The 13,266-nt window shown below is 60.4% G+C and overlaps 1 protein-coding gene across 1 annotated transcript; it reads right to left on the reverse strand.

Moving 5' to 3' along the window:
* Nucleotides 1-208: 208 nt before the first annotated feature.
* On the reverse strand, nt 209-1,624 carry LOC117319636 (the record flags this gene model as incomplete). Its single annotated transcript, XM_033874409.1, is given in 1 exon segment — nt 209-1,624. A coding segment is annotated over 1 exon segment (528 nt), but the record flags the coding sequence as incomplete, so codon positions are not given.
* Nucleotides 1,625-13,266: the final 11,642 nt, after the last annotated feature.

Here is a 13,266-nt window from a genome sequence, read left to right on the forward strand (position 1 = left end):
TTTCAAATTATTTGCAATTAAATCCTAAACCGATGTCAGTAAATTTATCAACTTTAAACTTAGAAGATTACTGATTTTGCATTAAACAATAATGTTCGTTTACAGTTCTTACAGTACTTTGATTTAACACTACGAACAGTTTTCCGTCAATGCCATAGGGATTCTGAACACAGTCCAGTCGGAACGCTTCACTTAGTCTCTGTTGGTTTGTCCTTGTTAAGTCCTCGGATACCGTGAATCCTGATCCTCTTAGTATCCTCCGAGCCCTGATGATCTCCTGTTTCTTCCGTCGATGCGTGAATTTCACTATGACAGATCTTTTTCTGGCGGTGTCGAATCCTCCCAGTCTGTGGGCGATGTCAATATCTTCCGGACATAGAGGAACTGTCAGCTGTGTGTTTGCGAATTCAACTACATTCTTCACACATTCTTCTACCGATTCTCTGGCTGATGGGTCACGGAGGCCGGATATCCTAATTGAATTCTTTCGGCCATGCTGTTCCAGGTCGTTGAGTTGATTCTCAAGGTCGCCTATGTTTGCCTCCGAATCAGTTTCTCTCTGCTCAAGGACATTAACACTTTCTTTCAAATCTTCGTTTTCTGTCCCTAGTGTACTTATCCTCCACTTTAGAGAATTCACTAATTCCTCATTTTCTCTGTGAATTTCTGTTTGTAACTCCTCTTTCAGTTTCTTGACTATAGTGTCCATATACTCCTTTGTAATGGAGTTCTCCATTTCAACGTTACATGTAACTCTTCCAGTCTGTCGGAAACGGTCATAGACTTTCTAACATTATGAGGTCCCATGGTGGTAGATGTTGAGTACAGAATGTCACCGTGAGTAGTGGTCACCACCTGATGTGTTTGTCCATTATCATATCAAAAATGCTCCAAAAGCGACTTTTCCTGGTATTGATGATGCAGGAAAGATAGGTACTGTGATGGTGGTACCTTCTTACATAATCCTGACAAAAATCAGGTGGTACTATCACATAGGATTGTTAAAAATGGATAATTTTGTCAGAGCGTTGATTTCACCGGCCACCACAGGTACGCGTGACGTCACCTCTCCCCAAACGAATAGAAATTAGCCGATGTCAATTAACAGGAAAGGATTTAAACGTTAACACGAGGGAAATCATCTTTAAAGAGGTACGGAACCTACCATGTTGTTGTAATGGTCTGACTTTTCCCTACAAGTTCTTAACTCTACTTGATAGTACCGTGTTTGGAATATATAATTAGATACAGGTCCTTCATTTATTTAAAAATCCATCATTGGCAATATAAACCAACTAGCAACCATAATTATTTACAGCACCACAAAATGACAACTTACACACTTTAACACCAGAACAGCTACTACCTCAAAGAAAAAGACTGAAAACTTCAAGGTAAGTAACCAGTCAATGGCTTCTCTTAAGTGGAAGGAAAATGTAGAAGGGAAAAACGAAAGTACAGAAGGGAATTATACAACCAACTTGCAACAATGATGTACCAGCCAATGGCTTCTATAAATTATCTTCAAAAATCCTACCTGTCTTGTATGACGCCAAACTGAAGTCGTCGTGTGTTGATCTGTAGAGGTAGATTATGGTGAACTTCTCAGGTAGGTAAAACGCCCCGTCTAATGTATAATTAGAGGTTTGATACAGGTATATATACACTTTTATCTACATGGTCATGTGAGGTACTTGTAATCTCCTGTTGTTTGATTGGATATATTTTGTCACACTACCTTAAATGAGGCCAACGATAAAACATTATCGTATACGTATACACCAAATTATACTAAACACGAGCGAGGAGGGAGATCAAGGACAACGGACACGGATTTTGTGATACTAATACATACATTGAACCCGGCTGAAGTGGTGCAGTCATACAGTCATGCGTAAGGGGATTATAGTCCCTTCCAGTTATAACCGAGAATACGACATTCAGTGTGAGGGGGAGGACCGGGTAATCGCTCCCCTCTTGTTAGTTTTTAACCAGATAACCATCGGGTTTAACTCCCCCTGCCCCCTCTTCCCATTATAGTATCACACACACCCAGGGGTAGGGGACTGATACCCCGGCCGGCACACACACCCAGAGGTAGGAGACTGATATCCCGGCCGGCACACACACACCCAGGGGTAGGGGACTGATACCCCGGCCGGCACACACACCCAGGGGTAGGGACTGATACCCCGGCCGGCACACACACACCCAGGGGTAGGGGACGGATATCCCGGTCGGCACACATACCCAGGAGTGGGGACTGATACCCCGGTCGGCACACACACACCCAGGGGTAGGGGACTGATACCCCGACCGGCACACACACACCCAGGAGTAGGGGACTGATACTCCGGCCAGTTATAACCGAGAATAAGACATTAAGTGTGAGGGGGAGGACGGGGTAATCGTTCCCCTCTTGTTAGTTTTTAACCAGATAACCATCGGGTTTAACTCCCCCTGCCCCCTCTTCCCATTATAGTATCACACACACCAAGGGGTAGGGGACTGATACCCCGGCCGGCACACACACCCAGGGGTAGGGGACTGATATCCCGGTCGGTATTCACATCCAGGAGTGGGGGACTGATACCCCGGCCGGCACACATACCCAGGGGTAGGGGACTGATATCCCGGCCGGCACACACACCCAGGAGTAGGGGACTGATACCCCGGTCGGCACACACACACCCAGGGGTAAGGGACTGATACCCCGGCCGGCACACACACACACAGGAGTAGGGGACTGATACCCCGGTCGACACACACACACACACACACACACACACACACACACACAGGGGTAGGAGACTGATATCCCGGCCGGCACACACACACCCAGGAGTAGGGGACTGATACCCCGGCCGGCACACACACACCCCAGGGGTAGGGGACTGATACCCCGGCCGGCACACACATCCAGAGGTAGGGGACTGATACCCCGGCCGGCACACACACACCCAGGGGTAGGGGACTGATACCCCGACCGGCACACACACACCCAGGAGTAGGGGACTGATATCCCGGCCGGCACACACACACCCAGGGGTAGGGGACTGATACCCCGGCCGGCACACACACACCCAGGAGTAGGGGACTGATACCCCGGTCGGCACACACACACCCAGGGGTAAGGGACTGATACCCCGGCCGGCACACACACACACACAGGAGTAGGGGACTGATACCCCGGTCGACACACACACACACACACCACACACACACACACACAGGGGTAGGAGACTGATATCCCGGCCGGCACACACACACCCAGGAGTAGGGGACTGATACCCCGGCCGGCACATACACACCGAGGGGTAGGAGACTGATACCCCGGCCGGCACACACACCCAGGGGTAGGGGACTGATATCCCGGCCGGCACACACACCCAGGGGTAGGGGACTGATACCCCGGCCGGCACACACACCCAGGGGTAGGGGACTGATATCCCGGTCGGCACACACACCCAGGGGTAGGGGACTGATACCCTGGCCGGCACAAACACCCAGGGGTAGGAGACTGATATCCCGGCCGGCACACACACACCCAGGGCTAGGGGACTGATATCCCGGCCGGCACACACACCCAGGGGTAGGAGACTGATATCCCGGCCGGCACACACACCCAGGAGTAGGGGACTGATACCCCGGCCGGCACATACACACCCAGGGGTAGGGGACTGATACCCCGGCCGGCACACACACCCAGGGGTAGGGGACTGATATCCCGGCCGGCACACACACCCAGGGGTAGGGGACTGATACCCCGGCCGGCACACACACCCAGGGGTAGGGGACTGATATCCCGGTCGGTATTCACACCCAGGGGTAGGGGACTGATACCCCGGTCGGCACACACACCCAGGGGTAGGAGACTGATACCCCGGCCGGCACACACACCCAGGGGTAGGGGACTGATATCCCGGCCGGCACACACACCCAGGGGTAGGGGACTGATACCCCGGCCGGCACACACATCCAGAGGTAGGGGACTGATACCCCGGGGGGGGGGGGGGGGGGGGGGGGGGGGGCGGGGTAATCGCTCCCCTCTTGTTAGTTTTTAACCAGATAACCATCGGGTTTAAATCCCCCACGCCCCCTCTTCCCATTATAGTATCACACACACCCAGGGGTAAGGGACTGATACCCCGGCCGGCACACACACACACACAGGAGTAGGGGACTGATACCCCGGCCGGCACACACACACCCAGGGGTAGGGGACTGATACCCCGGCCGGCACACACATCCAGAGGTAGGGGACTGATACCCCGGCCGGCACACACACACCCAGGGGTAGGGGACTGATACCCCGACCGGCACACACACACCCAGGAGTAGGGGACTGATATCCCGGTCGGCACACACACACCCAGGGGTAGGGGACTGATACCCCGGCCAGCACACACACACCCAGGAGTAGGGGACTGATACCCCGGTCGGCACACACACACCCAGGGGTAAGGGACTGATACCCCGGCCGGCACACACACACACACAGGAGTAGGGGACTGATACCCCGGTCGACACACACACACACACACACACACACACACACACACACACACACACACACAGGGGTAGGAGACTGATATCCCGGCCGGCACACACACACCCAGGAGTAGGGGACTGATACCCCGGCCGGCACACACACACCCAGGGGTAGGGGACTGATACCCCGGCCGGCACACACATCCAGAGGTAGGGGACTGATACCCCGGACGGCACACACAAACCCAGGGGTAGGGGACTGATACCCCGACCGGCACACACACACCCAAGGAGTAGGGGACTGATATCCCGGTCGGCACACACACACCCAGGGGTAGGGGACTGATACCCCGGCCGGCACACACACACCCAGGAGTAGGGGACTGATACCCCGGTCGGCACACACACACCCAGGGTAAGGGACTGATACCCCGGCCGGCACACACACACACACAGGAGTAGGGGACTGATACCCCGGTCGACACACACACACACACACACACACACACACACACACACACACACACACCACACACAGGGTAGGAGACTGATATCCCGGCCGGCACACACACACCCAGGAGTAGGGGACTGATACCCCGGCCGGCACACACACACCCAGGGGGTAGGGGACTGATACCCGGCCGGCACAACACATCCAGAGTTAGGGGACTGATACCCCGGCCGGCACACACACACCCAGGGGTAGGGGACTGATACCCCGACCGGCACACACACACCCAGGAGTAGGGGACTGATATCCCGGTCGGCACACACACACCCAGGGGTAGGGGACTGATACCCCGGCCGGCACACACACACCCAGGAGTAGGGGACTGATACCCCGGTCGGCACACACACACCCAGGGGTAGGGACTGATACCCCGGCCGGCACACACACACACACAGGAGTAGGGGACTGATACCCCGGTCGACACACACACACACACACACACACACACACACACAGGGGTAGGAGACTGATATCCCGGCCGGCACACACACACCCAGGAGTAGGGGACTGATACCCCGGCCGGCACATACACACCGAGGGGTAGGAGACTGATACCCCGGCCGGCACACACACCCAGGGGTAGGGGACTGATATCCCGGCCGGCACACACACCCAGGGGTAGGGGACTGATACCCCGGCCGGCACACATACCCAGGGGTAGGGGACTGATATCCCGGTCGGCACACACACCCAGGGGTAGGGGACTGATACCCCGGCCGGCACACACACCCAGGGGTAGGAGACTGATATCCCGGCCGGCACACACACACCCAGGGCTAGGGGACTGATATCCCGGCCGGCACACACACCAAGGGGTAGGAGACTGATATCCCGGCCGGCACACACACACCCAGGAGTAGGGGACTGATACCCCGGCCGGCACATACACACCCAGGGGTAGGGGACTGATACCCCGGCCGGCACACACACCCAGGGGTAGGGGACTGATATCCCGGCCGGCACACACACCGAGGGGTAGGGGACTGATACCCAGGCCGGCACACACACCCAGGGGTAGGGGGCTGATATCCCGGTCGGTATTCACACCCAGGGGTAGGGGACTGATATCCCGGCCGGCACACACACCCAGGAGTAGGGGACTGATACCCCGGCCGGCACACACACACCCAGGGGTAGGGGACTGATACCCCGGCCGGCACACACATCCAGAGGTAGGGGACTGATACCCCGGCCGGCACACACACACCCAGGGGTAGGGGACTGATACCCGGGCCGGCACACACACACCCAGGAGTAGGGGACTTATACCCCGGTCGGCACACACACACCCAGGGGTAGGGGACTGATACCCCGGCCGGCACACACACACCCAGGAGTAGGGGACTGATACCCCGGTCGGCACACACACACCCAGGGGTAAGGGACTGATACCCCGGCCGGCACACACACACACACAGGAGTAGGGGACTGATACCCCGGTCGACACACACACACACACACACACACACACACACACACACACACAGGGGTAGGAGACTGATATCCCGGCCGGCACACACACACCCAGGAGTAGGGGACTGATACCCCGGCCGGCACACACACACCCAGGGGTAGGGGACTGATACCCCGGCCGGCACACACATCCAGAGGTAGGGGACTGATACCCCGGCCGGCACACACACACCCAGGGGTAGGGGACTGATACCCCGACCGGCACACACACACCCAGGAGTAGGGGACTGATATCCCGGTCGGCACACACACACCCAGGGGTAGGGGACTGATACCCCGGCCGGCACACACACACCCAGGAGTAGGGGACTGATACCCCGGTCGGCACACACACACCCAGGGGTAAGGGACTGATACCCCGGCCGGCACACACACACACACAGGAGTAGGGGACTGATACCCCGGTCGACACACACACACACACACACACACACACACACACAGGGGTAGGAGACTGATATCCCGGCCGGCACACACACACCCAGGAGTAGGGGACTGATACCCCGGCCGGCACATACACACCGAGGGGTAGGAGACTGATACCCCGGCCGGCACACACACCCAGGGGTAGGGGGACTGATATCCCGGCCGGCACACACACCCAGGGGTAGGGGACTGATACCCCGGCCGGCACACATACCCAGGGGTAGGGGACTGATATCCCGGTCGGCACACACACCCAGGGGTAGGGGACTGATACCCTGGCCGGCACACACACACCCAGGGGTAGGAGACTGATATCCCGGCCGGCACACACACACCCAGGGCTAGGGGACTGATACCCCGGCCGGCACACACACACCCAGGGGTAGGGGACTGATACCCGGCCGGCACACACACACCCAGGAGTAGGGGACTGATACCCGGGTCGGCACACACACACACACACACAGAGGGGTAGGAGACTGATATCCCGGCCAGCACACACACACCCAGGAGTAGGGGACTGATACCCCGGTCGGCACACACACACACAGGGGTAGGGGACTGAACCCCGGCCGGCACACACACCCAGGGGTAGGAGACTGATATCCCGGCCGGCACACACACACCCAGGGCTAGGGGACTGATATCGCGGCCGGCACACACACCCAGGGGTAGGAGACTTATATCCTGGCCGGCACACACACACCAGGGGTAGGGGACTGATACCCCGGCCGGCACACACACACCCAGTGGTAGGGGACTGATACCCCGACCGGCACACACACACCCAGGAGTAGGGGACTGATAATCCCGGTCGGCACACCACACACCAGGGGTAGGGGACTGATACCCCGGCCGGCCCACACACACCCAGGAGTAGGGGACTGATACCCCGGTCGACACACACACAACCCAGGGTAAGGGACTGATACTCCCGGCCGGCACCACACACACACAGGAGTAGGGGACTGATACCCGGTCGACACACCACACACACTACACACACACACACACACCACAGGGGTAGGAGACTGATATCCCGGCCGGCACACACAAACCCAGGAGTAGGGGACTGATACCCGGCCGGCACTACACACCAGGGGTAGGAGACTGATACCCGGCCGGCACACACACCCAGGGGTAGGGGACTGATATCCCGCCGGCACACACACCCAGGGGTAGGGGACTGATACCCCGGCCGGCACACATACCCAGGGGTAGGGGACTGATATCCCGGTCGGCACACACACCCAGGGGTAGGGGGACTGATACCCCGGCCGGCACACACACCCAGGGGTAGGAGACTGATATCCCGGCCGGCACACACACACCCAGGGCTAGGGGACTGATATCCCGGCCGGCACACACACCAAGGGGTAGGAGACTGATATCCCGGCCGGCACACACACACCCAGGAGTAGGGGACTGATACCCCGGCCGGCACATACACACCAAGGGGTAGGGGACTGATACCCCGGCCGGCACACACACCCAGGGGTAGGGGACTGATATCCCGGCCGGCACACACACCGAGGGGTAGGGGACTGATACCCAGGCCGGCACACACACCCAGGGGTAGGGGACTGATATCCCGGTCGGTATTCACACCCAGGGGTAGGGGACTGATACCCCGGTCGGCACACACACCCAGGGGTAGAAGACTGATACCCCGGCCGGCACACACACCCAGGGGTAGGGGACTGATATCCCGGTCGGCACACACACCCAGGGGTAGGGGACTGATACCACGGCCGGCACACACACCCAGAGGTAGGGGACTGATACCCCGGCCGGCACACACACACCCAGGGGTAGGAGACTGATACCCCGGCCGGCACACACATCCAGAGGTAGGGGACTGATACCCCGGCCGGCACACACACACCCAGGGGTAGGGGACTGATACCCCGGCCGGCACACACATCCAGAGGTAGGGGACTGATACCCCGGCCGGCACACACACACCCAGGGGTAGGGGACTGATACCCCGACCGGCACACACACACCCAGGAGTAGGGGACTGATATCCCGGTCGGCACACACACACCCAGGGGTAGGGGACTGATACCCCGGCCGGCACACACACACCCAGGAGTAGGGGACTGATACCCCGGTCGGCACACACACACCCAGGGGTAAGGGACTGATACCCCGGCCGGCACACACACACACAGGAGTAGGGGACTGATACCCCGGTCGACACACACACACACACCACACACACACACACAGGGGTAGGAGACTGATATCCCGGCCGGCACACACACACCCAGGAGTAGGGGACTGATACCCCGGCCGGCACACACACACCCAGGGGTAGGGGACTGATACCCCGGCCGGCACACACACCCAGGGGTAGGGGACTGATACCCCGGCCGGCACACACACACCCAGGGGTAGGGGACTGATACCCCGACCGGCACACACACACCCAGGAGTAGGGGACTGATATCCCGGTCGGCACACACACACCCAGGGGTAGGGGACTGATACCCCGGCCGGCACACACACACCCAGGAGTAGGGGACTGATACCCCGGTCGGCACACACACACCCAGGGGTAAGGGACTGATACCCCGGCCGGCACACACACACACACAGGAGTAGGGGACTGATACCCCGGTCGACACACACACACACACACACACACACACACAGGGGTAGGAGACTGATATCCCGGCCGGCACACACACACCCAGGAGTAGGGGACTGATACCCCGGCCGGCACATACACACCGAGGGGTAGGAGACTGATACCCCGGCCGGCACACACACCCAGGGGTAGGGGACTGATATCCCGGCCGGCACACACACCCAGGGGTAGGGGACTGATACCCCGGCCGGCACACATACCCAGGGGTAGGGGACTGATACCCCGGCCGGCACACACACCCAGGGGTAGGGGACTGATACCCTGGCCGGCACACACACCCAGGGGTAGGAGACTGATATCCCGGCCGGCACACACACACCCAGGGCTAGGGGACTGATATCCCGGCCGGCACACACACCAAGGGGTAGGAGACTGATATCCCGGCCGGCACACACACACCCAGGAGTAGGGGACTGATACCCCGGCCGGCACACACACCAAGGGGTAGGGGACTGATACCCCGGCCGGCACACACACCCAGGGGTAGGGGACTGATATCCCGGCCGGCACACACACCCAGGGGTAGGGGACTGATACCCCGGCCGGCACACACACCCAGGGGTAGGGGACTGATATCCCCGGGCCGGCACACACACCCAGGGGTAGGGGACTGATACCCCGGTCGGCACACACACCCAGGGGTAGGAGACTGATACCCCGGCCGGCACACACACCCAGGGGTAGGGGACTGATATCCCGGTCGGCACACACACCCAGGGGTAGGGGACTGATACCACGGCCGGCACACACACCCAGAGGTAGGGGACTGATACCCCGGCCGGCACACACACACCCAGGGGTAGGAGACTGATACCCCGGCCGGCACACACATCCAGGGGTAGGGGACTGATACCCCGGCCGGCACACACACCCAGGGGTAGGGGACTGATACCCCGGCCGGCACACACATCCAGGGGTAGGGGACTGATACCCCGGCCGGCACACACACACCCAGGGGTAGGGGACTGATACCCCGACCGGCACACACACACCCAGGAGTAGGGGACTGATATCCCGGTCGGCACACACACACCCAGGGGTAGGGGACTGATACCCCGGCCGGCACACACACACCCAGGAGTAGGGGACTGATACCCCGGTCGGCACACACACACCCAGGGGTAAGGGACTGATACCCCGGCCGGCACACACACACACACAGGAGTAGGGGACTGATACCCCGGTCGACACACACACACACACACACACACACACACACACACAGGGGTAGGAGACTGATATCCCGGCCGGCACACACACACCCAGGAGTAGGGGACTGATACCCCGGCCGGCACATACACACCGAGGGGTAGGAGACTGATACCCCGGCCGGCACACACACCCAGGGGTAGGGGACTGATATCCCGGCCGGCACACACACCCAGGGGTAGGGGACTGATATCACGGCCGGCACACACACCCAGGGGTAGGGGACTGATACCCCGGCCGGCACACATACCCAGGGGTAGGGGACTGATATCCCGGTCGGCACACACACCCAGGGGTAGGGGACTGATACCCCGGCCGGCACACACACCCAGGGGTAGGAGACTGATATCCCGGCCGGCACACACACACCCAGGGCTAGGGGACTGATATCCCGGCCGGCACACACACCCAAGGGGTAGGAGACTGATATCCCGGCCGGCACACACACACCCAGGAGTAGGGGACTGATACCCCGGCCGGCACATACACACCAGGGGTAGGGGACTGATACCCCGGCCGGCACACACACCCAGGGGTAGGGGACTGATATCCCGGCCGGCACACACACCGAGGGGTAGGGGACTGATACCCAGGCCGGCACACACACCCAGGGGTAGGGGACTGATATCCCGGCCGGTATTCACACACCAGGGGTAGGGGACTGATACCCCGGTCGGCACACACACCCAGGGGTAGGAGACTGATACCCCGGCCGGCACACACACCCAGGGGTAGGGGACTGATATCCCGGTCGGCACACACACCCAGGGGTAGGGGACTGATACCCCGGCCGGCACACACACCCAGGGGTAGGAGACTGATATCCCGGCCGGCACACACACACCCAGGGCTAGGGGACTGATATCCCGGCCGGCACACACACCCAGGGGTAGGAGACTGATATCCAGGCCGGCACACACACCAAGGGGTAGGGGACTGATATCCCGGCCGGCACACACACACACCCAGGGGTAGGGGACTGATACGCCGGCTGGCACACACACACCCAGGGTAGGGGACTGATACCCCGGCCGGCACACACACACACCTAGGGGTAGGGGACTGATTCCCCGGCCGGCACACACACCCAGGGGTAGGGGACTGATACCCCGGCCGGCACACACACCCAGGGCTAGGGGACTGATATCCCGGCCGGCACACACATCCAGGGGTAGGGGACTGATACCCCGGCCGGCACACACACCAAGGGTAGGAGACTGATATCCCGGACAGCACACACACACACACACACACACCCAGGGGTAGGGAACTGATACCCCGGCCGGCACACATACCCAGGGGTAGGGGACTGATACCCCGGTCGGCACACACACCCAGGGGTAGGGGACTGATACCCCGGCCGGCACACACACACACCCAGGGGTAGGAGACTGATATCCCGGCCGGCAACACAACACCCAGGGTAGGGGACTGATATCCCGGCCGGCACACACACCCAGGGGTAGGGACTTATATCCCGGCCGGCACACACACCCAGGGGTAGGGGACTGATATCCCGGCCAGCACACACACACACACCAAGGGGTAGGGGACTGATACGCCGGCCGGCACACACACACACCTAGGGGTAGGGGAATGATACCCCGGCCGGCACACACACCCAGGAGTGGGGGACTGATACCCCGGCCGGCACACACACCCAGGAGTAGGGGACTGATACCCCGGCCGGCACACACACCCAGGGGTAGGGGACTGATACCTCGGACAGCACACAGACATCCAGGGGTAGGGGACTGATACCCCGATCGGCACACACACACCAGGGGTAGGGGACTGATACATCGGACAGCACACACTACCCAGGGGTAGGGGACTGATATCCCGGTCGGCACACACACCCAGGGGTAGGGGACTGATACCCCGGCCGGCACACACACCCAGGGGTAGGAGGACTGATATCCCGGCCGGCACACACACCCAGGGCTAGGGGACTGATATCCCGGCCGGCACACACACCCAGGGGTAGGGGACTGATATCCCGGCCGGCACACACACCCAAGGGGTAGGGGACTGATACCCCGGCCAGCACACACACACACCCAGGGGTAGGGGACTGATACCCCGGCCGGCACACACCACCTAGGGGTAGGGGACTGATCCCGGCCGGCACACACACCCAGGGGTGGGGGACTGATACCCCGGCCGGCACACACACCCAGGGGTAGGGGACTGATACCTCGGACAGCACACAGACATCCAGGGGTAGGAGACTGATATCCTGGCCGGCACACACACCCAGGGGTAGGAGACTGATATCCCGGCCGGCACACACACCCAGGGGTAGGGGACTGATATCCCGGCCGGCACACACACCCAGGGGTAGGGGACTGATATCCCGGCCGGCACACACACCAGGGTAGGGGACTGATATCCCGGCCGGCACACACACCCAGGGGTAGGGGACTGATACCCCGGCCGGCACACACACCCAGGGGTAGGGGACTGATACCCCGGCCGGCACACACACCCAGGAGTAGGGACA

Source organism: Pecten maximus, unplaced genomic scaffold (assembly GCF_902652985.1).
Source record: "Pecten maximus unplaced genomic scaffold, xPecMax1.1, whole genome shotgun sequence".
NCBI classification, from domain to species: Eukaryota; Metazoa; Mollusca; class Bivalvia; order Pectinida; family Pectinidae; genus Pecten; species Pecten maximus.